The 24,592-nt window shown below is 52.8% G+C and overlaps 1 protein-coding gene across 2 annotated transcripts; it reads left to right on the top strand.

Moving 5' to 3' along the window:
- Positions 1 to 1,089: 1,089 nt before the first annotated feature.
- FOSL2 (FOS like 2, AP-1 transcription factor subunit) lies at positions 1,090 to 14,245 on the top strand. 2 transcript variants are annotated; one of them, XM_048079461.2, is made up of 4 exons: positions 1,090 to 2,059; positions 6,360 to 6,614; positions 9,555 to 9,662; positions 11,142 to 14,245. In XM_048079461.2, the coding sequence occupies exons 1-4, from the start codon at positions 1,961 to 1,963 to the stop codon at positions 11,649 to 11,651; spliced, it is 972 nt and encodes a 323-aa protein (XP_047935418.1). In that variant the 5' UTR covers positions 1,090 to 1,960; the 3' UTR covers positions 11,652 to 14,245. The 2 variants fall into 2 exon arrangements, with proteins under 2 accessions (XP_047935418.1, XP_066849919.1); XM_066993818.1 differs by lacking the exon at positions 1,090 to 2,059 and adding an exon at positions 2,537 to 4,025.
- Positions 14,246 to 24,592: the final 10,347 nt, after the last annotated feature.

The following is a 24,592-nucleotide window of genomic DNA, read 5'->3' as shown; positions in this document are numbered from 1 at the left end:
TGCCCCGAAATGTCCCCAAGTGGCCCCAAATGTCCTGAAATAGCCCCAAATGTCCCCAATTGTCCAAAATGCCCCCAAAGTGCCTCACATGTCCCCAAATATTCCAAATGCCCCACGAATGTCCCCAAATGTCCCAGATGCCCCCAAATGTCCCAAATGTCCCCAAGTGGCTCCAAATGTCCCAAATGTCCTGAAATACCCCCAAATGTCCCAAATGCCCCCAAATGGCCCCAAATGGCCCCCAATGCTCCCAAACGTCCCCAAATGTCCCCAAATGTCCCAAATGCCGCCAAATGGCCCCAAATGTCCCAAACACCCCAAGTGCCTCCAAACGTCCCCAATGCCCCAAACACCCCCAAATGCCCTCAAATGCCCCACATGTCCCAAACACCCCAAATGCCTCCAAATGCCCCCAATGTCCCCAAATGTCCCCAAATGTCCCCAGATGCCCCCACGCCTGGCAGTGCCAGGCGGCCGTGCCCCGCCCCCCTAGGCACGGCGTGGGAGCAGCAGGCTCCGCGTGGGGCGGGCCGTTTCGGCAGCACTCGGGTTTCGGGGTCCCAGGACCCCCCCGGGACAACCCCCGCCAGCCCCCGACCCCCGCCCCCCCCCTCCCGCTCCCGGCGGCGGCCCCCCCCCCCCCCCCCGCGGGCGCTGCCCCTTTAAATCCGGGCGGCGCGGAGCAGGGAATCCCTCTCGCAGCGCGTCACCCGCGGCACGGAACCCCGCGCTGGCGTAGCGCGACGCAAATGCCCATTTTTGGCAACGTGCGACAGCGGCGCGTACCAAGCGGCGCGGGCAGCGCGGGGGGGGGCGGGGGGCGCGAAACCCCTCCTCAAGCCGCCGCCGCCGCCACCCCGCGGCACCGCGGGGGGGGGGGGGCGGGAGCGGGTCGCCCGGGTGCGGGCGCCGCGGCGGGGCGCGGGGCCGGGGCGGGGCGCGGGGCTGGGGGCCGCCCCCCCCCCCCCCCGGGCAGCGGGGCGCGGTGGGAGGCTCCGCGCGGGCGGGGCGGGGCGGCAGCGCCGCGGGTTTGACGTGCGCGGTGCACATGGTGCGGCGGCGGCGGCGGCGGCGCGGCGGGGCCGGATAATAGGGGCCGGAGCGGGCAGCGGGGCCGTGCCGCCGCCCCGCAGCGCGGCGCAGAGCGGCGCAGCGCGGCCGGGCCGCGGTTATAAAGGGGCGGCCGGGGGCGGGCAGCTCGCTCCGCCCGCTCCGCCCGGGGCCGCGCCGCGCCGCCGGAGGGGCGGCAGTGGCCGGGCGGCGCGCAGGGAGCGGGACATAGGGGGCACGGCTCGGCTCGGCTCGGCTCGGCTCGGCACGGACAGCACCGCTCCGGCAGCACCGGCACGGCCCAGCCCGGCGGCGCGCCCCGCTCGGCGCTCCCCTGCCGCCGCAGCCTCCCCGCGCCGCTCCGGGGAGTCGCTCCGCCGATCGCTTGATTTTGGGGCTTTGCCTGTTTTCTCCTTCTTTCCCTCGTTTATTCCCCCTTTTTCTTTTCATTTTTTATCTTCTTTCGTTTTTCTATTTTTTCTCTCCCTTTTACCTTTTTTTTTTCCTTTTTTCCTCTTTCCTTTTTTTTCCCTTTTATCTCTTTTTTCTCTTATTTTTTATTCTTTTTATTTCTCTTTTCCTTTTTTATTTTCCTCCTTCTTTCTCTTTTTTTTCCTTTTCCTTCCCCCCTTTCCTTCTTCTCTCTTTTCCGCCTTTTTTCCCCCTTTTCCCCCTTTTTCCTTTTTTTTTTCCCTTCCCCCCTTTTTCCCCTTTTTTTTCCTCTCCCGCCCCAAGAAAGCCTTTTCCAGCCCCGTTCCCCGTAAGGGGCACACACACACACACACACTCGCACCCAGCCACACCAAACCCCTCGGCGGCCGCGGCCAGGGGGCGGGGAGACGGCGGAGGGAGCGGCGGCTGGCGGTGCGGGAAGGCGGGGACGCGGCTCCCCCCGGCCCGACCTCGGACCATGTACCAGGACTACCCCGGCAACTTCGACACCTCCTCCAGAGGCAGCAGCGGCTCCCCGGGACACCCCGAGACCTACTCCGGCGGCGCAGCCCAGCAGGTAGGGCCGGGGCTGGGGGTCGGGGGGGGGTCCCCGACGGGAGGCGCGGGGCCGGCTCTCGCCCTCGCCGCCCCAAATTTCGGCCGGGAGCTGCGCTGTGCCCCAGCCGGAGCGGGGCTGCCAGGCGCGGCTCCGCTCTGCTTTGCCTCCCCCCCCCCTCTCCTTTCCCACCCGCTTTTTCGGGTGTTGCGCCGAAAACGCCCCAAAAGCGGCTCGCGCGCCTCAAGCCGGCACCTCCGTGGCAGGCGTTACACAAGCGGGCCGGTTATACAAACGCAGCCCATTTCATAACTTGTTTACACCAGCCGCCCTATCCCCACTCCGGGGCTTTTTTCGGGGAGTTGCGCTCCCCCCGCCCCGTTTCTCCCGATGGTGTTAGGCGGTGTGCGAGCAGCGCTGCCAGTCCCCGTCTCCGCATCCGCAAGTCATAGGATCGTTTAAAAAAAAAAAAAAAAAGGAGGAAAAAAAAAAAAAAAAAAGTCCGGTACTAAAGTTTGCCAACCGTACCAGCCCGTGACATTCCTCGCGTGAAAGAAGTTTTACCAGAAATGACTCGCCGCGGTTCCCAGCCGCCTCCCAGCGCATCTCGTGGGTGCCCTCTGCGGGCTGCGCCGAGGATGGAGGCTTCCAGGGAGAGCAGCTGGCGGCAGGAGCCCTCAGCGCTTCCCTGCCGGCTCCGGGACGAGCTGGGCGAGCGGGGGGAAGCCGAAAAAGCTGGAAGCCCTTGGCTCGCCCTCCCCTCCGCCCGCTCAGCCCGGGCACCGGAGGCCGGCACCCTCTCCAGGAGGCTGGGAGAGGCTGTGGGCAGCCAGCCCCGAGCTGGCCGAAGGGGCTGATGGCTGTTTGCTGGGTTTTTTAACTTATTTTTTTTTTCTTTTCCCTCTTATTTTCTGGTGGTGCGCGTCCTCTCCAGGCAGCTCGCGTGCGGGCGCCAGAGCCCAGTTTCCAGGGTTCCTGCCTGCGCCGGGGCTCTGCGCGGGACGCCGGCTCAGCGATGTTTTCCTTAAGAGTCTGGGCAATTTCTCAAGGCCCCGCGCCGTCTTTCCCTTGATCCCTACAGATGTTGTAGATTAGGATCAAATGCGAGCGTTGCCTTTACCCTAGGAACGGGGCTGCTCTGCTGATCCTGGGCTAGGGGGATCTGCAGGGCTTTATCACCACAGAAAATATGCATTGTAGAAATTTTTTCTTGCCTTTTTTTTTTTTTCCCAAAGCAAGGAGAGATGCATCAGTCACATGTTTGAGTGGAAACTGTGACTCGGAGCCAAAACTTTGATGCTTTTTAATTATTTTTCCCATGCAACGCAGCACTGGAACATTTTTCTTTCAAGTTGCGTGTCACGCTGTATTCCTAATCGCCGACTTGCCATGTGCTAAACATAGACTTTAACAGGAATAATTCGTGTACTTTTTCAGACTGGCTGACTTTCCCCTGAAATACCCCCGTGCGGTGTCCGGTTCTCCTTCCAGGGGATGTTCGACACGGGCGAGCTGTCGGGGGCCTTTTATTTGTTACGGGATACGTCCCATACGCTCCAGATTTGATAATCAAGTGTTTGTTGAAGTCCCTCTGGGTGGATTTTTCTGGTGTTTTTGGGGTGTTGTTTTTTTTTCCCCTTGGCCGCTTCCGAGCTGGGACGTGCCCCTGCAGCCTGGCCCTGCCCTGCCTCGCTGGAGCCTCCTCGGGGCCGGTTGCTCTCCAGCCCGGCGTCCCGAGGCAGAGCCGGGGCTGAGCTCGGGCTCTTGAACCCTTATCAACAGGACTCCTCCTCGGTCCTCGTCCAGCTGCTGCCTTTTTAAGGATTCCTTCTTCCGTCTGCGTGCTGCGTCTGTCCCGTGGTGCCGTCGACACGGAGAGTGGAGCCGTGCCTCCGGCAGCCTCTCCTGGGCCAGAGCAGGAAAAGCTGAGGGCAGCAGCCTTTTGGGGTGGCGGAGCTGGTGGCGGTGCGGTGTCCTAGTGGGGAAGGTGAGGTGTGTGGGGAAGGCCTGGCCGGTCAGGAAGCGGTGCAGGGAAAATCCAGCCGTGGCCCAAAGTGCCCGCATCTGAAGACTTAGCCCGTCACAGCAGCGTGCCCCGTAGTTATCTGGGAAAAATACGGCCTTTGGAGTGTTTGGGGGAATTCCGTAGGATATTCTGAGGGATTAGAAAGGAAGCTGGTGGCAGCGATGGGGCATGGCACAGACAGGGGCTGCATCCTGCCTGCTGTCAGCCCCGGGCCTGAAAGCAAGCCCGCGGAGCTGCAGAGGGATGTGCCTGGAGTGAGCAGCCCTGTTGCTGACCGGGAGACCTGTGCTGGGGATAGGAAAGTCCCGGGTCAAACACAAGAGTGATTGCCTGCGGAGTAGCCGCTTTATTAATAGCGTGGAGCCTGATGTTTGTGTCAGACGTTCGTACCTTGTGTGCCTGACTTGGCGATGGGGCTGACTCGCCTGGCCCCTGCTGGGAATTTGTAGCAGGGTGCTGGAGGCTCCGGTAACGTGGCGCCGCCGTGAAGGTCTCCTCTGGAGCCGTGTCCGTGCCCAGCAAAGCACCAAGGCATCTGGGTGCGTTGTGCAGCCAGCCACAGCTTTCGGGTGTCGCTGCCAAGAAGGCAGGGCTCTTTCTTCTCTGCTTTTTGGGTACAGGAGGGGCGATGGCGCAGGTAGGTTTAAAAAAAAAAAAAGTGACTTGTGGAGCTGGAAGCAGAACTTGCGTCTCTCGACTCGAGCACCTGTGGTTTAACTAGCCGCGCGCTTCCTTCCTCCTGCGAGGCTCAGGTCCCTCTGTAAGGGTGTCGTGGCTGTGGAGGCACCGAGGCTCCCTCTCCTGTGCCGTGGGGGCACGGCCTACACTGGGCAGAGCAAAGAAGGGGTTTTTCACCAGGAAATTCCTCTGCGGTGTTTACAGCTGGCAGCCCCGGGCCTCCAGAGCCGGCTGGGAGAGGCCGTGAGGATGGCATTTACAGAGGCGTGGGGTGAGCTGAGGCTGTGCCAGAGCCCAGCTCCAGGTGAGCCTCGCAGGTTCTGGTGGGGCTTCTGCCACGGTCTTGGTGCCACTGCCACCCTCCCGCCTCACCGGGTGCATCCCTGCCTTCTCTTGTCCTTTCTTTCTAGATCTAGGGCTGTCCAAAGCTGCGAACTGGCATTTGTCTGTGTGCAAACTGGATCTTCTCTTCTCCGGGCCTTGGCAGCTGGACTTGTGGCTAAAACTGGCCCCAGCGCTGTGGCTATCAGCGTGTGGAATACTGTTTGCAGTAGCCTTGGTTTAACAAAGCGCTTGGGCAAGGTGCTTGACTAGGCACACCCTGAAAAGGAAATCTGTGTTGGAGAGCTGTCCCTTATCTGGGACGCTTACCTGGGCTGAGGTCAGGCTGATGCAAGGCCCCTCGCGTCCCCGGGAAGCTGGTTTGCTGACCCGAGAGCGTGCCTTCCTCACAGGATCGCGGCAAGGCTTTCACGCTGCTGGTCCTACAAGCCCCATCCCTCGCACGGTGAGCGAGGCATGCCTGGCTGTGAAGCCTACCCTAACCATTGAAAGTCTCCTGAAGGGAGTTCTTCGGAGACAAAAGCATTCCTTCTCCCCTGCTTGCCCCTCCGGGGACAAGCAATTGTTTTCCTGGCGGTTCAGTGCCAGCATATTATCCAGATGGATTTACCTCCGTCTGAAACAAGGTGTACGCATATTTGGGAGGCGATCATTACCTACTGCCTTGGTTTTACTGCTGCCTTGTTTTGTCTAGACAGTGCAGAGAGCTGCAGGGAACTTGTCCGATCTCAATCCTGAGACCTATTTTACAGGCTGCTATTAAAATACATATCCCTGCACGTAACCGTCCCGGGGCCGGCTTTCTCGCGCCGTGTGCGCGGCGAGCACGGAGCCACCGAGCGAGGAGCGAGCTGTCGCTCTGGCCATACCGAGCCAGAATTTCGGGGGAATCCTTGGGTGGAAGGCTTTGCTCTCCGCTCGGTAACGGCATTTCAGAGCCCAAGTTTCTCTTCCTTTTCTTTGGACTGGCAGAGAAGTGTTTTTCTAGAAACTCCTTAATTCCCCTTTCGCCCCACGCCGGAAGGAGCGGTGGGCCCGCGCGGGAGGCAGCTTTGGGGAGGGCTGGGGGAGACCAGGATGGGGCTGGGCGAGGGCAAGGCCTGGGGGCGGCCCAGGGTGTGCTGCATGGGCACCAGCAGCAGTGCCTTTGCTTCAGGCAGTGCTCTGACCCTCACCGGTGCCGCTCCTGAGGGCCTGGCTGGTTTCTGAGTACGTGCCGTGTTCCGCTTTCTCTGACGGTCTCTTCTTTTCTCTCTCCCCTGCCTTTCCTCCTAGAAATTTCGAGTAGATATGCCAGGATCAGGCAGCGCTTTCATCCCCACGATCAACGCCATCACAACCAGCCAAGACCTGCAGTGGATGGTGCAGCCCACCGTCATCACCTCCATGTCCAGCCCCTACTCCCGCTCGCACCCCTACAGCCACCCGCTGCCCCCGCTGTCCTCGGTGGCCGGACACACGGCCCTTCAGCGGCCGGGCGTGATTAAAACCATCGGGACCACGGTGGGACGGAGACGAAGGGACGAGCAGGTAAGCACGGCGGGGAGGATGACGCAGGGTACGTCAGCAGCGGGCGTGAAGGCCCCCCTGCGCCAGGGGAGTCCCCTGCTGCCTTCTCACGGCATCTCCCGGCCCCATGGGGAGAGCCGAGGTCTGTCCCCTGCTCTGTACGTGCGCGAGGGTTTCTCAGGGTGATGCACGGCGTGAGCTGGAGGGTGGTTTTCTTGCTGCTTCCTCAACGTGCGGCACGACTTAACCAATCTCCATCAAAGGCTTCGCACCGCGGGGCCGCGTTGCGGCTCGGTTTCAAAAGCAGGTGAAACTCTCAAGTCGAGCCTTGGGTTTCAGTTTGAGTGTCTCTGCTGCTCCAGGCAGAAGGAAACCCCTGAGCTTTACTTAGGTCACTTACAAAACTGATCCCCAAATTACATCAGGCGGTGTTTTGTGTCAGAGCTGTGACCACCTGCTCTGCTCCAGTCCCGCTTTGGGTGATAACAGCATCGTGCAGCTCCCCCAGAGCCAACCACCAGTGCCAACCAGCATCGAACAGCTCCCCCAGAGCCCTTCCAGTCTCACAGAAAGCCTTCTGGATGTCCAGGATCTAAATCCACCCTCCCACTGCAAGCATGCGATCTCCTGACCTCTTTGCAGCAGTGAGGCGGGGGGCCCACGGGCGCAGCCATCCTGGTAGCATTCTCACAGCTGGGTGGGATGGCTGGTCACACTGCTGCCCGTGCCCTTCTAAAGAAAATCTGAGTGATTTAGATCTCCCCAAATCATCCCCGAGCAGCAGTTATGTGGGTCACCACAGAGGAACGTAACCGGACGTGCCACGCACGCTCTGTGCACGAACAAGCTGCTGCGTGAGGCCTGTTTCTAACGAGACGGCGGCCCTACATTTAGGTTTTTAGGTCTGTTCTGATCCACAGCCCGATTCTGTTGCGTGGAGGGCACCTAGAGGTCCCGCTGAAGTCCTGCTCGTGCCGGGCAGGGCAAGCCTGAGCCCCGCTGGGGCTGGGTGAGGTGCCGGCCTTCCCGCTTTCCCACAGGGCCGGCGTCCAACGCCAGGGAAGCTCTCACGAGAACTGGGGGAATAATTAGCAGCGGCTAATTTGTTTGACAAACGCTGCCTCTGTGCTCACAAATTGGCCGTGAAGAGATCACCATATTCTCGGGTTTATTTGTTGTTGGGAGTTATTTGCGGAAGGATGCCTGCCAAGCAATTCCTGGCCTGTGGCTTGTTTGCAAGCCGTTCATTGCGGGTCATTCACATCCGAGTCCTTTTGATTAGACACGTGCCACGGCGGGACCCGGGCGGTTCGCCGTGACTCTTTGGCTCAGGTTTCCACCGCTGGCGCTCGTGAGCGCCGAGCCCGAGTGCCTTTTTGGAAAACCTTGTAGGAAAAGGGCCCGTCTCGATGAACGCTTCTGCCAGCGGCTGTGCGCACGGGGCTGGGACTAGCTACAGCCAGCGCGTGCAGCAGGGGCACCGGCAGTGCCACAGCAAGCTGCTTTCGAACAAATCCAGCACCACTTCCAGAATATTCCTTTTTAGACCCGTTCTGCTGTTAAGCATGACCAAATTAGCGTCTTCAGCCCCATCAATGAGATTTTTACACAACATAGCCTCTGAGATAGATAACTTGGAAATGACTGAAGGCCCCGGGAGGGCTAATTTTGGTCCCAGTGTATTTCAGTGAGATCTGTGCTTCTAAAGCACGAAAACGCTCCTGAAAACTGTCTGCAGAGGCTCCAAGTCAGCCCGGAGTTTGTGTGTGTGCCTGATGTTTTTCCCTGCAGATACCGGTGCACAAATACACTCTAACCCCACACACCTACAGGGAATCGGGCAGGCAGGGCTGTGCAAGGGTACCTGCCGGTGAAATCATTGCCACCGTGCACAGGGGCCCGGAAAAAAAGCAGAACAGAGCGAGGGGAATGCCCAGGGGCTGAAGTAAACTCCCTGAAACTGCAAAGATCGAAATTAGGGAAATGAAGCAAACCAAAACAAACCAGAATGAGGTTAGAGTAAAACTAACACTGAAAAGAAAAGACGGTAGAAAGGGTTGAATATCTTGTTGCGATTTTGACATCCCCAAAGATACTAAAACTGAAAGCTTCTATGAAAAGAGGTGTTTTCTTCCCCTTCTCTGTTGACAAGTGCTCTGCCGGCCAGCCCGAGGAGGCTGAAGGGCCCGGCGCGGCGTGGGGCACGCTGCTTGCTGCTGCTGGGATTTATCAGACCTTGTCTCCAACCCCAGAAGCTAGGCCTGACCTCACTGGGTCTTGTGGGCTCCTGCTCACTTCCTCTGGTGTCGCAAGAATGTAACTCTCTGGGTTTCTATGGAATTGCTCCCGATTTACATCAGAGAGGATGTCAGCTGGCCTCAGGAAGCCCTTGGTATCACTGGAGCCTTGCCTGCTGATGCGAGAAACGCAGCCTGTTATCTCGCTGAGTGCTCCAAAATCTGAGGTCAGATTTTGGGGTGGTATAAATAATTGTTGCCTCACAGACTTCTTGAGAGCTCTGCTGATCTCTCTCTCTCTCAATCCCCCCACCCCATCCCCGACCTTCAAGCTAACAACTATTTTTGTGTGGGAAGCAGCAGATATTTTCTTTCAAGAAAGAGGCACTTACAACATCGCGCTCTGGTTTTGCTTAATGTACCACCCAAGTTGTGAAACAATCAGAGCATCTTTTATCTGTTTGGCCTTGGTGCAGATTCACTGTCCTCTTACACAATCTTCCCCCTGCTCCCCGCTCTGCCTTCTCCTCACCCTTCTGCTGAGACCCGGTGCTCGCAGAGATACCGTGCGCTTTCATCTTCTGCTGACATCAGTGAAGAGGGGGAGTGCTGAGCATCCTGCTGGATCAGGCCTTTTTTCTGTGCGTTGCGGTTAAATCCTCACAAACTTCAAGGAATGCCTTGCTCAGATCTGATTGTGGGTTTTCTTGGCACTTGCCCACAGCTGTCGCCCGAGGAAGAAGAGAAGCGAAGGATCCGGAGAGAGAGGAACAAGCTGGCAGCTGCTAAGTGTCGTAACAGGCGTCGAGAGCTAACAGAGAAACTCCAGGCGGTACGTGCTCTGCATGCATTTCTCCCTCCTTGTCGCTCACCCTTCGGACCAGCTCGCAGGGCATTGCTCTCCCTCTTCTAGCCTGTCTGGGGAAGATGCTGCAAAACACACGCTGCCTTCCCCTTCCAAGGCTGCCCCGTGACGTTGCTCCTCCATCAGTGGTGGTGAGGGCTCAGCAGCCTAAACTCCTACTGCTGGCTGCCCAGAGCATCTCAGGAGCTCTCTTCCTGTCTAGCCTGCCATCTAGCACGCATCTTCCTACCTCTGGTCTCCCTCTGTATGTGAAAATAAAGACGCTGCGTGCCTCAGATGAAAGCCTTGAGGACAAAAGCACACAAGACTTCAGGATCATCTGAAAGCAGGATAAAATGAGGCAACGTTACGTGTACCTCTCAAAGCCATGTAATTTAGGCTAACCTGTCTCTGGCGGGGGTAACTGATCTTCTGCCCAAAGGAAGCTCTGCAGAGACGTATGGCTTGGTGCCATAGGGGGGGAATAACTTATTATGCTAGAGAAGGTGGGGATGAGTGCAAGAACTGTGGCATGGGTAACGGACTGACTGAAGAGGAGGCAAGGATGGGTTGTGTTGAAAGAGTCTGTAGGGAAGACTCCAGTACTCCTCTAAGAAGCAGCCTGGGGTTGGTTGCGTTTGATGATGGTATTAAGAATCACAGGAGTGAAAGCACACCACTGAACTGTGCTGCTGACTCAAATTTGGGAGGTGTTCTCTGTGTAGAGGAGGCAGGGCAGCATATAGTAAGAATTTAAGGATTCTCATGACTAAACTACTACAAGTGAGAGGAGTACAAACTGGGAGGTCATATCCTGAAGGACCGAGGGTGAGTACTTCTGTGAGCTCCTCACACAGGAAGATACTGATTGCTCACAGCTTGACTATGAGCCACCAGTGTGATGTGACCGTGGGAAAGGTAACTGGAATAATCCTAGGATGCATCGAGGGATGATGATGCAGTGGAAATGAAAATGTTAGTCCTTTGTACGAGTCACAGGCAAGATCTCATCTGGAATATGAGCTACAGAAAGAAAAATGGAAACAGTTTAGAGATTACTGTATACTACCTCTGTCTAGGAAATGAGAACATGACCTAACCCTAACAAAATATGATGAGAGGTGATCTTGAGTTCTCTCTGCTAAAGTGTCTGGCAGGCAGACAGCAAGCGTAAAGTGTTACTTAAGCCACAGAACAGCCTTGTAGAGGCTGGCTGTGAGAAAACTAGGGTGGGCTCTTGAGAAGACCATTTATAACCCTTAGATTGATGAAGTTTGGGAATAGCCTCCCGGCAGACAAAGGAAATTCAAAATACTCAGCTAGCAATGACCTGGTGCTTGCTTGGTTCATGACGAGGCTGGGGCGTATCTGCCCATGCCAGCTGGGAACTGGACTTGGTGGCCATGTTCTAGGTGAGGAACGGTGCCAGAGTCTCTGATACTTACTTATTTCCCCTTTTGTCTGCAGGAAACTGAGGTGCTGGAGGAGGAGAAGTCAGTGCTGCAAAAAGAGATCGCTGAGCTCCAGAAGGAGAAGGAGAAGCTGGAGTTCATGCTGGTGGCTCACAGCCCTGTGTGCAAAATCAGCCCTGAGGAGCGCCGGAGCCCACCATCCAGCAGCCTCCAGAGCGTTCGGACTGGAGCGAGCGGAGCGGTGGTGGTGAAGCAGGAGCCCGTGGAGGAAGAGATCCCATCTTCCTCTTTGGTCCTTGACAAAGCCCAGAGGTCTGTCATTAAGCCCATCAGCATTGCTGGAGGTTTTTATGGGGAGGAGGCACTCAACACTCCCATCGTGGTGACCTCGACACCAGCCATCACTCCTGGCTCCTCCAACTTGGTGTTCACCTACCCCAACGTCTTGGATCAGGAGTCTCCTCTCTCCCCGTCCGAGTCCTGCTCCAAAGCTCACCGGAGGAGCAGCAGCAGCGGTGACCAGTCCTCGGATTCCTTGAACTCTCCCACCTTGCTGGCATTGTAATCCCCCCGTGGCCCCCCATTGCCAGTGTGTTACACCCCCCGCCCAGCTCCATGGGGGGAGCCCCTCTCCATGGGATTAGAGACAGGCACAGGATCGTTCAAGCACAAGGGCAGCAAGAACAAGGATGGGGAAATGCTGCAGCTCCAGGAAGGAGAGTGAGGACCAACGTCAGCTCCCTGGGGGCAGGAAACGGCCAAGGGGAGGACTGACGCACCAGGACTGTTTGGAGAGGGCGACGTCCACTCTGTAGGGACTGCCTATGGAAACCTCTTCTCAACCGTAATGGACTTGGGGAACACTCCTGGCCAGGACGGAAGGCGAGCTGCAGACAGTTGCTAGTCGTCCCTTTCCTTTGTGAATTGATCTGATCGGTTATGCTCTGTGCTTAGATCATTCTGGTTAGTTGACCTTACAAGTTCTTCTTTCCCTCTCTCTCTCTCTCTGCTTATCATTTCCAATGTTGTCGATCCCATGACATTTCATCCAGTTGCTTTGAAGTCTAAAGGCTTGTTAGGATCTTTCCTCTTGGGACAGGCTGTGGGAAACTTTGCCCGGGCGGGAGGGGGATGGCCAGGAGCTGGTGGGGGGACCAAGAGGAGCCCAAGGGCTCAGTGGCAAGGGCAGAGCTCATAACTGTGCTCTGTGGCACAGACACAGTGAACAGAGAGAGCAGGAGGCTCGCGTGGAAGCCTTTTTTTCTTAAAAAGTAGATATATCTGTCCCCTTGGGCTCCTCAAAAACCAAGTTAGCATCTCAGGGCCAAAGTAGCATCAGAAAAGCTGCTGGGTTGGCACTTACCAGTGTCTTTGGCAGGGTTTTAACCCCAACTTGGTAGATACCAAATCTGCTGCTGGACTCATTGTTTACTTTTCCTGGGCTGCCTGCTCTCTAGAGAGCATTGCATCTTTCTCCCCATCAGGGCTCCTGACTCAGATGCTGATCTCTTTCTGTTAGTAAAATCCTCTCCTCCCCTTGGCCATATTTGCAGACCATGCTACCAAAAAAGTGGCACTGTGTGCTATAAATCCAGGAGACTGGCAGCGGATAACGAGGTGAAACCACCTGGTTGTGCCCTCGCTGAGTTTTTCCTTGTTGGGAAACAAGGCAGCACAGATCCACACAATTGGTACCGGCAGGTGGTGTTTGCTCAGAGCTCCTCAGTTTCTGAAGCTGGGGCGAAGGCAGGGGTCCAGCCTCCAGCATGGGCCTCGAGCTCCTGACCGGGCAGCAGTGGCAGAGCTGATCTGATGGCCTGCTCAAACGAAACCAGAGCTTCTGGTAACATCTGGTGCGACTGACAAATTGACGCTGGAAGAAAATCAATTACCATTATTTGCATCTCGGTCATTGGCCTCTTTTTATGTTTTTGCAATGTAATTGATCTGGTTTCGTTGGGGTTGACTGGCCTGAAGATCCAAAGCCAATCAGGGGGCTCTTCCTTCAGCTTTGGGTCCTTGTCTTCTCCAGCCACCTCTGGGCTTAGCGCTAATGTTTGCTACTGAGAGCAGTCCCGTGCATAACCTATTCCTGCTTGGAGCCAAGCTCAGGCCCTGGCGATGTCAAGGCACTGATGAACCATGACCTTGTGCATACGAGGACTGCTCAGCTTGCCAGCTAAGCTGCTTACGGGATAGCTCTTTAGTCCAGTCTGTCGAAGCTGTGGTGGCAGCTATTTATTCTGATGTGAGCTTTTCTTGTTTTCTTTTTTTTTTTTTTTTTTAATTGGCTGAAACATGGGTATTTCTTGGTCAGGCTGGACCTGGAGAAATGCAATATGCAATGACAGGGGCAGTGCTGTGAGATGCTAAACTGCTGCAGTCCGTGCCAACTCCGCTGGGAATTAATAGGGCTCAGTCTTGTGGAGCCAGACCTTTGCTCAAGAGGGCTGGATTCCCTCAAACCCTGGCCAATGCCTATTCCTTGAGTCATTTCAAAGTGACACTACTTTGGCTGTAAAGGTAGACTTTCTTTTCTTTTCCTTTTTTTTTTCCCCAATTATTATTAATTTTAAACCCAGGTATTTGCCAGAGCTGCCAGAAATAGAAAGATATGAGCGATCTTTTTCCTTTGTAAAACTGATTGAGTAATTCAGGCTTTTCCTTTATTGCTTAAACATTTCCATCTCTATACCAGTGCTAGAGGTTTCAAATCGAGCTTAATAAGTAAAATTGATACAGGAGTCTGTTTGTCCTTAAATGATAATCAAAGTTGTTTTTTGTTTTGTTTTTTTTTTAAATAAAGTAGACATTCAAATTTCAGTAGTTAGCACAGAGGATCCAGTTCTCATGGGGTTTTATGTAGATGATGTCACTTTAGGTGAAACCACTGTTTCTCTAATTGTCTCCGTTCTGCCAGGTGCTTGTTTGGGCCAGTCTGCATTGAGAATCTAAGACTGCTCAATAAAATGTCTCTACATGTCATTTCCACCCAGTGTGGGCAGAATGCAGCACTGACAAATGGTGAATCCTAAAGTGATACAGATGCTTTTGAGGCCAGCTGGCAGGTCAGGAGCATTCCTGCTAGGGGCTTTAGGAAGTCAGCTGCCTCCTCAGACCTAGGTAAGCCTAACTCCTAGGGGGACAGTGAAAACATCTTCTAAAATACTGTTGATCCTTCGTAACAAATATCTTTTAATATATTGCTTGTCCCCTTTGTGCTTGCAGTTCAGGTATGTTGACCATCTTGTCGGCTGCCTATCTGTCTGCTGGGCACACACGCACTTTTAGAGGTGTGATGGCAAGTTTCTTGGGAAGGAAAAGGTTTATCTAGCTCTGACAAGTAGGCAGGTGGCATAATTCAATTGCATTTCTGAAAAAGTCCTTAGGCGTGGCCTTCCCTGCACGCAAACCCCGTATCTGCCAGCCTCCAAACGCCATCCCAGCAGAGATGTTTGTTTTCACATTTGGTCCAGTCCTCTGTGATAGCCCCAGATTGGTCTCTACACGTTACTTTAGCTTTTTTTTTTTTTTTTTTCCTCCCCAGATAGAAAGTTCTCATCCTAGACAGGAAGGTTTTAAATAAAGGGCCTTGCCACTCACCCATACCCTCTCCTAATCCCTTTGGGAGAGGCATGCATCCCAAGGAAGGCTGTGATTCCTACCTTTGCTTCTGCTCACTGAATTGTTGCCAAAAGGAGCTGCTGCTGGCCCTTGCCCGCTGCCTGTTGACTTGTCATTGACCTTCTCAGAGGTAGGACAGGAGCATCCCCTTTCCTGTCCCGTGAGACTGATGGGAGCGATTTCAAACTGCCGAGAAAGGGGGATCACTTTGCTATCTGAAAGAGCCCTGAACACCTTGTGCCTGCCCGTTTTCTCCCTCAAGCCTCTTCGAGGATGTCTGTGTTAGGACCGCTGGTCTCCTGCCTTCTGTATGTTGTGGATCAGCCTTAACTTTGTTTAGCTGTTGGCAGACAGGTACAGCTTGAAGTCTCCTGCTGTTTTGGTCTGGCTCTGCATACTTCTTTTCAGGTTTGCTGGTGTGCTTTTGGGAATCTTCCCCACCCCTGAAATGGTATTTTCCTTGAGTACCTTACCTGACGATTCCTAAATGTACAGGAATTCCTAAATGTGCCTCTACCTTCTTCTGCATGCTCTGGGGATGCGGGAGCTGTTAGAACCAGCGTCTAACCAAAAGTTGTTGAAGTCAATAGCAAAAGGCCCAGGGAATTTCAGCTGGTGTTAGGCTGACCCCCTAGTGACTGGCCCAGTGAAGCATCTAATAACACCTGAAGTTAATCAATGCCCAACGGGGAGGAGCAGTAGCAGCCGCATTGAAGGAAACATTCAGCTTCTAGGGGATGTTTGCCATTCCAGTTTTGCCCTCGTTGTTCCTTCCCCCTCCCTGGTTGTGGCATTGCTTTCATCTATTCCTTTCTTGTAGGTGTGGAGACTGGGTAAGTCTCAAACTGCTTGTGGTGTGACGGGATTTGGGACCAACCTGCTGGGGACAGTAGCTCTCTGTTGTGTTTTTATAATTATTATTTAAATGATCTATTTAGTTCATCTGAACCTTTAATTTTGCTGCTTACTGTATGTAGGATCCACCTGGCCTTCATCCTAAATGAAAAACAAAAACAAAAACAAACCTAAGACACCCCCCTCCCTGGTATCTTATTATTTATTGGCAGGCAGCCATTTTGTGCCTGCTCCAGCAGATCTGCCCGCCATTAATTTAACATCCTCCCAACTCACATTCCTGGTGTTCGGTTGTTGCTTTTTTGCTTTTTGTTGTTGATTTTTTTTCTCATTCTAAAACAGACTTCTGAAATGTAAGAAACCTTATTATTTTGACACTTACAAGTTCATTTTCATTAGGAAGGCCAAGTCAAACATTTTAAGAGGTGGGGGGAACAATCTACTTTTATTTCTTATTTATTTATCATGTTTACATCTTTTTTTTTTTCTGTTCAAGACTTGGATATAATAAAGAAAGCATTAAAAGTACTCCCATCTTCTTCTTTTTTTAGGATAATATTTTTTTTCCGATTCTTTAAATAAAAGATTCTGGGTTTTGTTGTCTGTATAAAATGTAAAAAGAGATATGTTTCTAAAGATGCATTATCATTCCTCTGTGAACAGTAGGTGGAGTTGAGGACAAATCTCAGAATACAAGATAATAATAAAATCCCATCCTGTTTTACTTAATTGTTCCCCTCCTATCCTGTATGATTAAAGGGTTATTCCACTTTCTTGTTTGTGGTTACTTGATATTAAAACCATATTAAAATGTGTAGAAAATAGGTATCCAATTGTTTTTGCTCAGTGAGAGGATAAAATGTTGTATATATCTTGATATACTGTGTAGTTCAAAGTAACATCAATAAGGGATAGTGCATCTTTATTAGAGCGATAAGTTACTAGTGTCACTAAAGTCTACTTTAAGATCCTCAGATATAGAAAGGGCCTGATTCTGATTCCACTTTCCTGTGGAGATTGAAAACATCAGTAGCATTTCGCTGCTGCAAAGCGAGTGTCAGAGGTGGAATCAAGCCTCAGCGATTAGTATCTGACCATGAGGATAATTGAAGGTTTGGGGGCACCATTATCTTTTTTTCCTCAAAAGTTTTAGCTCATGGTTTTTCTTTTTTTGTCTGCAGTGAAATAGTTTCTGCCAAGGAGGTTCTTAAAGGTGACTGCTGAATTGGGACCCTTCTTTGCTCGTTGTGATCTTGGTATCGTTCTTGCAGTCCTGGAGAATCTCAGCTCTGAGGTGTTCTCTCTGGTGTTGTCTCTTCTCTGTTCTTGTTATTTTACTGTAATACAGGCCTACAGTATTTGCACTAAAACAAAAAGCTTGTTAGAGAAAGCTTGCTGCTATGAAAGAAAGAACATATTAAAATGGTTTTGCTTTTACAATTTTAACTGAGTAGCATTTTGTAGAATAAAATCAATTTAGATTGAAAAGAAAAATGACTTTTCTTTTTTCCTCTGCACTCCCTCCCCCATACTCCTTTCTTTCTTTCCCGTCCCTAGGTGGTGTGATGGTTTCCCCCCCACCCCCTTCTCCTTTGGTGCTCAGTTGTAATGATTGGCTGTATTGTTGACTATGCTGCTGAGAGTTATGACACTTGTAAATCTTGTTTTAATGACATTGTGGACACTCTTTTGTATAGCAAGAGCTAACTGGAGTTCTTCTCTCTCTGTTAATTGAAGTCATTAAAAAGCTCCCTTTGCCATGAACAATTAAAAGCTTGCATGTTCCTTCAATATGAACAAATGGGTACAGCATTGCCAGGTGCCCAACTGTAGCACATTTCAGGGCTTCTTTCATTAGAGCAGCTGCAATCCAGACAGCTGTTAGTGGCAACAATGGTAAATGGGGCAGAGGCTAGCAGAACAGACCACCTGGGCTAAAAGGCAAATAATGCATTAATCCTTTCATCTTTGCTTCAAAAAGAAAGGGATAGAACTAGAAAATCCATGCTGAGGTGACCTTATTATTTTATTTTTTTTATCCACTGCTTCAGCTTCTGCTCTGAAAGCTTGGGGTGGGGTGGACACCATGGTTGCTTCACTGGCAGTGAGCAGGAAGTTAATATGCAATTGCCTGGCTCTCCTGGGAAAAGCTGCAGTCTCTGGAGTGGAAGGAACCCAGACACGCCAGGTTAGGAGTGGACGATGTAAAAATACAGTGGTGGGGAGGAGATGGTAGGTGAGTCATGGTTAGCCAAGCTGGCGTCAGGCCAAGCTGCTTGTTACTCATGGGTTTCCTTAGCAGTAATGTCTGCTTTGGTTTCCTGCTGGTCCCTGTCCCTGTCCTCTCCCTCTCTCTCTTTTTTTTAACCCCTGTGTTCTCACAGTGCCATAGGGGAAGGTGATGAGAGATGTCGGTGCGACTTATGTGGCTCGTGCTTGAAAATACTCGTGAAGTCATGGGGAATGCTGAAGGTATCAGTCACCAGAACGGGGAATACGTGCACACGCCTGTGTGAAGTGAGCTCAGCGGTCAGGAATCCATGTTGTAGGAAAGCTGACGTGAAGCCGGCATGGGTCGGTGCAGGCTGTAGAGCTGGAGCCAGCTTTGGGGTGCCCCATGGGGCCGAGGATGACACACTGAGGGAGAGCCTTTGGGAGGCTTTTTCCAAATGCACTTGTCCTGGTGGGGCTGAAGGAAAATAGTTATTCTTGTGTAGGGGGGGTGGCAATTATAAGGAAATAGGCTGAAGGATCCATCTTTTAATGTCTATCTCCACAGAGCCTCGGGCATGGGGGAGTCTCCATTTTATCTCCTACTACACACAAGCTTTCCTGAAGGGGAGTGCCTCAAGGGTTTCCTGCCTCGCTAAGGGCTTTCCCATTACACTGGCGCACAGAGGCGTCCAGCCCCAAGTCTGTAAAACCAGCTCCTCTGGCAGCATCTCCCCTTTCCCGCCCCCTCCCAAAAAATGGCTAACAGAAGGATACGTCCTTGCTTGCCTGCTGCCATCCCGAAGTGATCCCTGAGCTCCTGAAAGCTGGCAGCGCCCTTTGAAAGGGGTTAACGATGTTTGACTGCAAATGCTAGTTGCAAGGCCGGGCCTCCCACCTGATTTCCTTCCAGCACCGGCTGGTCGCGACTGTCTTTTGTCACCATTAGCTCACAGGTGCTGGAATGTCCGCACCGGTTACCATCATTTGGTTTTGAAAGATGAAATTACACAGCTGAGCAAACTGCTTCCCACCAGTCTTCTAGCTGTGGGAGGCTGAATTCTACCACATTGACATGGAAATTGTGTTTTTCCCGACATCCCCATCTTGGTTTAGATCTCCAGTTCATGTAGGGAATTCCCCCTCCTTCTTAAACAGGCTCGCCTCCCCCCACCCTGCCATGCTCAGATCTTGTTGTGCAAGTGAGGGATCTGGTTGTTATCATGGGGAAAGTGTTTGCTCTCCAGCAGAGTCGTGCTGGAGGGGAGGTTGCCTGTTCCTTTTGCAAGGAAAGGATGCAAAAACCATCCGTGCCAACAGCTGGGTTGTGATCAGTTGATGGCCAGATGGCATTTTTACAGAGTACGTGAATTAAGAGAGGCTCCCGGTTCTCTTTTACCTGTCCATTCCCCATCATACTAGACTCATCCCTGATTTTTCCTCGTGGTCACATTTCTTAGTGAAGTTCCAAGAAGTGGTTCATCTCCCTGGGCAGCATGTGAGGGCAGCCTGGCCTTCTTGCACATCCAAAAATTCCTTTCCACCGCTCTAGTGTAGTTAACCTTGTGCTTTCTGCTGCTCTTTGATGGAGGGGAGACCCTACCTGGGGTAGATCTTTTGTGGCAAAAACAATCCCAGAAGAGTGACCTGAATGTATTATACCAGAGACAGCAAGGTGTCACATGAAGGTTTTTTCGTGGTGGTTTTATTTATTTTTTTCCATCCTCTTCTTTAATTTGGTTTAGAATCTGCATGAGCAGCTACAGGAACACTGCAGAAATTCTGCAGCCAATGGAAAGAATAAGTCTGTGCTAAACTTTAAGAAAGCTTAATGGCAAGTGGAGCTGGAGTGGGAGTGTGGGGGAAAGGAGAGCATCCAGAATGCTGGTTTGAAGTGATGTTTCCACTGTCATGTGGGAAGGATGTGACAGAGGAAAACTGTGACATGGTTATTGCATCAGATACACTGAAGTGGAACAAATGATACTTTTTTTTAAAGAAAAGAAAAAGGAAAAAAATACCTTATGGTCCTACTCCTACTGATGACTGTGACCTGATCCTCCTGAAGTTTCATTTCGTCATAACAAGTTCTCGAGTTCCATTGCAACGGTGCAGTGTTTTCTGCTCTGCCTCCTGTGGCACGAGAGGCCCCCATCCAGCAGTGTTTGGCCACTGTTAGCATCAGGAGCAAAATCAGGAGAGAGATCATCAACCTGTGTGGAAGCTGCTGGCACGCTCTCATAAGGCTGAGGTTTAAAAGAAGGTTTTTAATGTGTGTTCTAGTGCAGCGAGATCCAAGACACCTCATGAAGACTTTCCTCAAAGAAGAAAAGTCAAGGCTCCCAGGGAGGTCATGGAGTCGCTGTCCTCAGAGATACTCAAAACATAGGTGGACGTGGCTCTGAGCAACCTGCTGGAGGTGGCCCTGCTTCAGCAGAGGGCTGGACTAGACAATCTCCAGAGGTGCCTGCCATCCTCAACCATTCTGTGTTTCTGCTTTTGACTCTATGCAGTCCAGAAGTACTATATTGAAAGCATATTTCTCTTCCCCTCTGCACTGCTATCACATTTGAACTACAGAATTCCTCTGTACTAAATATCAGCTTTTCTGATGCTGGCTATGTGAGGTCAAACAGATAAGAACTAGGCTGGGAGGAGGATATCATGGCAGACAAGAATGTAAACTGTTCGGCATGCCACAGTGTGAGTCTCAGATTTCTCTTTTTATTTTGCATGCTCTGTTCCACAGACTACTGTGGGGGAAGAGAGGGAGACAGGCCTTACATGGCTGTAATCTACAGCCTGCATCCCACAAATGACTGTACAACTCCGCAAGCTCATAGGCAGTGCCAGTACCCGTTGCCTATTTGCCTTTTGTGGGCTCTCATACTTCTTTTCCTCTCTCAGGAATAAGTTTTTCAAGCTTCCAGGAAAGGTAAATTTGGGTCTACAACTGGTGAGTTTAGGTGAGTGCGTGGGTCAGGCAGACTCCATCAGCTGAGCATGCCTCTGGTCCCCTCGCCCCCTTTTCTGTAACCCTAACTGGGCTCCCAGACTCAGCAGCATTCATCAGCGTCTCCCAGTGATGACACACACACTGCTGCTGGTGGTTATTGATGTGAGCATCCACGGCAGGAGACAATGTTTGTTTTGGGCAGAAGGAAGAAATAGGTCAGTGTTTTTCCTTTGAGGAGCTCAAGTTATTCAAGTGCTGGATGCTCTAACATGGGCAGAAAGGTACATTTACCAAGTTCATAAAGCACAGCCCTGCTGTGACCTCCCAAAGCCAGGGCTTACGGTGAGGCGTGAGCACCAGCCTTGGCAATGCCAGAGCCTCGCACAGCGGGAGCCAGCCTCCGTAGCCTTCGTCCTGGGCTGATGAGAACTTAGCTGCAATCCTCTGCTCCTCCCTGCCTGCTACAGGTCATGGGGGTGATGGGAGATGTTAGCTGTCTTTTCTAGCCTCCAATTCAATGTCGTGTTTATGAGCCATGAGGACTGTGATTAAATCTCTACTCTGAGCAATGTTCTGAGGCCATACTGGTATCTAATTACCTTCTGCACTTCTGGCAGCTGAGGAAATGAAGATCTGTCTGTGACACTGTCTGTGGTGAAAGGGAAGAAATAGGAAAGGAGAGTGACGCCTTCAAAACATCGGCTTCAGGTGCTTCCCCTGGCTCTGCGCATGTTCTTCGGTTGGCACCTGCAGCTGGGATGAGCGCTCACCCTGCAGCAGTGCTCTTCCTCCTTTCTGCTCCTGTCACCCTGATGCAAGAGGTTTGCTGCAGCAGCCATCACCCCTGTCCAAGCTTTCCCCTGGTTGCTGCAGGGATCGAGGTTGTGCAGTGGGGGCACGGAGCAGAAGGAGCTGTGCAGTAAGGGTTTTGGCAACCCACAGACCCCAAGACACACCATGACTGTAGGAGGTCTGTGGCAACATGGACCTGCTTGTCCTAGGGGGCTGGAGGCAGGACCCTCCCAGGGAATGGCTTTTGAGAGTACGGTTGGCTGCTGTGGCTGGGTAGGTGTCAACTACCTGTGGTGACTGTCCTTGTTTTTCTTTTTTTTTTTTTTTCACTTGACACCAACTCCTAATTTCCCAGTGCTGCTCCTACCATTGCTCCGTGGACATATTCCTGGTGGTGGGGAGGGAGGAGAACCATTTCCACCACAGGGCCGTATGAGGGGCCGAATCCTGTGGCCTGGTGCCATTGGGGAAGAAGCCATTAGTAATCCCTCCCGTGCAGCGGTTCCGCCTGCCCAGCAGGATCAATGGCGCCATCTCGGCCCCATTATGTTGACTCTGAATCAGTGAGAAGCGCCAAGGAGCTGGGAGGAGAGGGCTCCTCCCTGTGTGGGGCAGTGCTGCTGGCCCAGGACAGGCAGGTCTTCCTTTCCTCCCCCCAGTTTTGGAAGAGGTGGTGAAGCATTTGGCTGCACTTGGACTAGCCCAGACCCTCCAGGAGGACGGCTTGAGCCCCTGTTAGGGCATGTGCCAGGCTCCCCAGCCCCAGAAGCATACATGGGTGCCTTGCTGCCGAGACCAGCCGGCTCTGCTGGCAGGTAGAGGCAGGGGTGGGTCTTGGAGCCATTTCCAGTGAGCGGGCTGGCCCTGGGGAAAGCAGGGAGGCCAGGGCGGCGAGGGGAGGCGGCGCCATTGCTCTCCTTCCCCACCTCCATGTGAGGCTGGGGGTCTGGCCTTCACAAAAGGGTCTCAGTGAGTGCTGGCCCATCCGTCCCCACACTGCTCACTGCCACAAAGAGAGCAGGCTTTTGAGCAAGACTATGCCATTTAAGGAGTTCCTCGGCTGAGTGAACCTCGGCTGACCTCAGGGCGCTGAGTTTCCAGCGCAGCCGAGCAGCAGCAGCGTTTCAGTTGAAAGCACGCCACCCAAAACTTCCCTCTGCGTCCCTGGAGGGGGGGGCCGCGAGGGGTGGGCAGCAAACGGCTGCCAGCAGAAGCCGAGGCAGCATCGAGTCAGCGACTCTTGGCCACGGCCAGGCTCCTTCCTAGGAAGGACTCTGCAGAGCAGCAGGACCAGCCTGTGTGTGGAGCAGCTCCGGCGGCTTTTGGCAGGCGCCCGGCCCCCAGCACCACCAGGCGCTGCAAGTCGGGACGCGGGAGCATCGCCCCAGCGATGCGGTGTTTACCGAGGTGAAAAACATTAACAACATGCACCCTGCTCCTCCTGTTGTTTCAACAAGATCAAGGTGTGTACGGGAGAGCCTCTGTGTATATACATGTGCACGCACACGCACTCACGGCGGCTGGCGCAGGGTGCTGCGCAGCACAGACGTTTTTCCAGGCGGGCTGCAGTCAATACTGACAAATACAGCATAGGTCCCGTCTTGCCCGCAGCAGCTTGGGTGCTTTCCTCCTGTTGTGAAAGCCCCTGGGTGGCTCTCAGCAGAGCCTCGGGTCCAAATGGAGCACGGTCCGGCTGCTGCTGTGCTGCCAGGAGGGTGCTTTCCCCTGCCCAGCGTGCTGCACAGGACAGGGGTTCGGTGCAAAAAATAATAGAAGAAGGGAAAAAAAATAGTATGTGAGATCATATAATTAAAGATGGTATCAGAATGTCTAATTAGGATGACTGAGAGAACTTGGCTGGGAGACGCAGCCAAGAGCTGAGTTAGTGTGTTTGCCAGTCCAAAGCTCCTTAACAGTAATTAATCCTTAAATGTCCAATTGTTCAGAGTTCAAGGAAACACCTCCTACTACTGTACTTTGTGTTCCTGTTAAGCAAGGAGACACAGCAGGGCGTGTGCCCTTATTCTGTAAGAGCGACACGCCTAGGGGTGTTGTTAGGAACTAGACCGAAGGTTGAGTATAATTATTAACTACCTAAGAGTTCCCAGCATTGCACAATTACCCAGCCCGCCTTGCAGCTGTGCGTTCGCCCGATTATTATTATTTTTTTTAAATATAAATGCTGAGCTTTAGTGGTGCATATGTAGAAATTACAGCAAAGTGTCGTCTGGTCCCCTTCCAATGCAGTTTGTGTCACTAAGCCAGGAGGCTGTAGTGAAGGAGTCCAGGGAGGGAGCACACAGACATACATACACTCTGTGTGTGCAGCCAGGGAAAATCAGTGCTCTTCACTGAAATTCAGCAGGCTGATTTACATCAGTTTGTAAATTTCACCCAGAGATCTTTTTTTCCTTTGTTTTGATGCTCTCAGTGACTCTCGTATTAACATAAAAGCCTTGTCTATTTACTCTTGTGGGGTTCTTCATTCTGTTTGCATTTTTGAGGGCTGGTTTTGTTGTGTCTTTTTTTTTTTTCTTTGTTGATATTAGGAGGAGAAAAAAGGTAAAGGAAAGAAACCTGAGTTTGAAGGGTGAGTGGAGCTGCTTGTCCTGCTACAAGCACCATTCACTGGGCAGGTAGGAGGGCTGCTGCTGCAGGCTTTGCGGAGCTGAGCCTTCTCTCCTTGGTGTCGGCAGCAGCATTGCATATCGCTGGAAGACTAGAGGGAGGCATGTGTCATTTCCTCAGATGCAGCATCATCTTTTAAGTCACCTTTCTGCTTTTTTACCCTCTCCTTTTTTTAATTCACCCTCTCCGGCAGGCGTGGCGATGGCCCAGCTGGGAGCCGGCCGGCCAAAGTCGCTTCTGCAGGGGATCATTAACTCGGGCGTCAGCCAAGGCCGTGCAGTGTTTATAAAACTCAGACAATTAAATGCCGCCGTCGCAGCCTGAAAGGCTATAATTGGAAAGCAGTATGTGACAACGTCCACCGAGAGGGACCGGCACCGAGGCGGGCTGGGCCGCGCCGTCCTGACGCTGTTTGCCCAGTGCAGGTGGCAGGAGGCCGG

The sequence above is a fragment of the Anser cygnoides genome, chromosome 3 (assembly GCF_040182565.1).
Source record: "Anser cygnoides isolate HZ-2024a breed goose chromosome 3, Taihu_goose_T2T_genome, whole genome shotgun sequence".
Classification (NCBI taxonomy): Eukaryota; Metazoa; Chordata; class Aves; order Anseriformes; family Anatidae; genus Anser; species Anser cygnoides.
The sequence above is the reverse complement of the archived record's forward strand: the minus strand, read 5'-3'. Positions and strand labels throughout refer to the sequence as shown.

Coding starts and splice junctions, on each gene's coding strand:
- FOSL2 (XM_048079461.2), top strand. CDS start 1,961: ATGTACCAGGACTACCCCGGCAACTTCGACACCTCCTCCAGAGGCAGC. Junction 2,060..6,359: donor CCGGCGGCGCAGCCCAGCAG/GTAGGGCCGGGG, acceptor CTTTCCTCCTAG/AAATTTCGAGTAGATATGCC. Junction 9,663..11,141: donor TAACAGAGAAACTCCAGGCG/GTACGTGCTCTG, acceptor TTTTGTCTGCAG/GAAACTGAGGTGCTGGAGGA.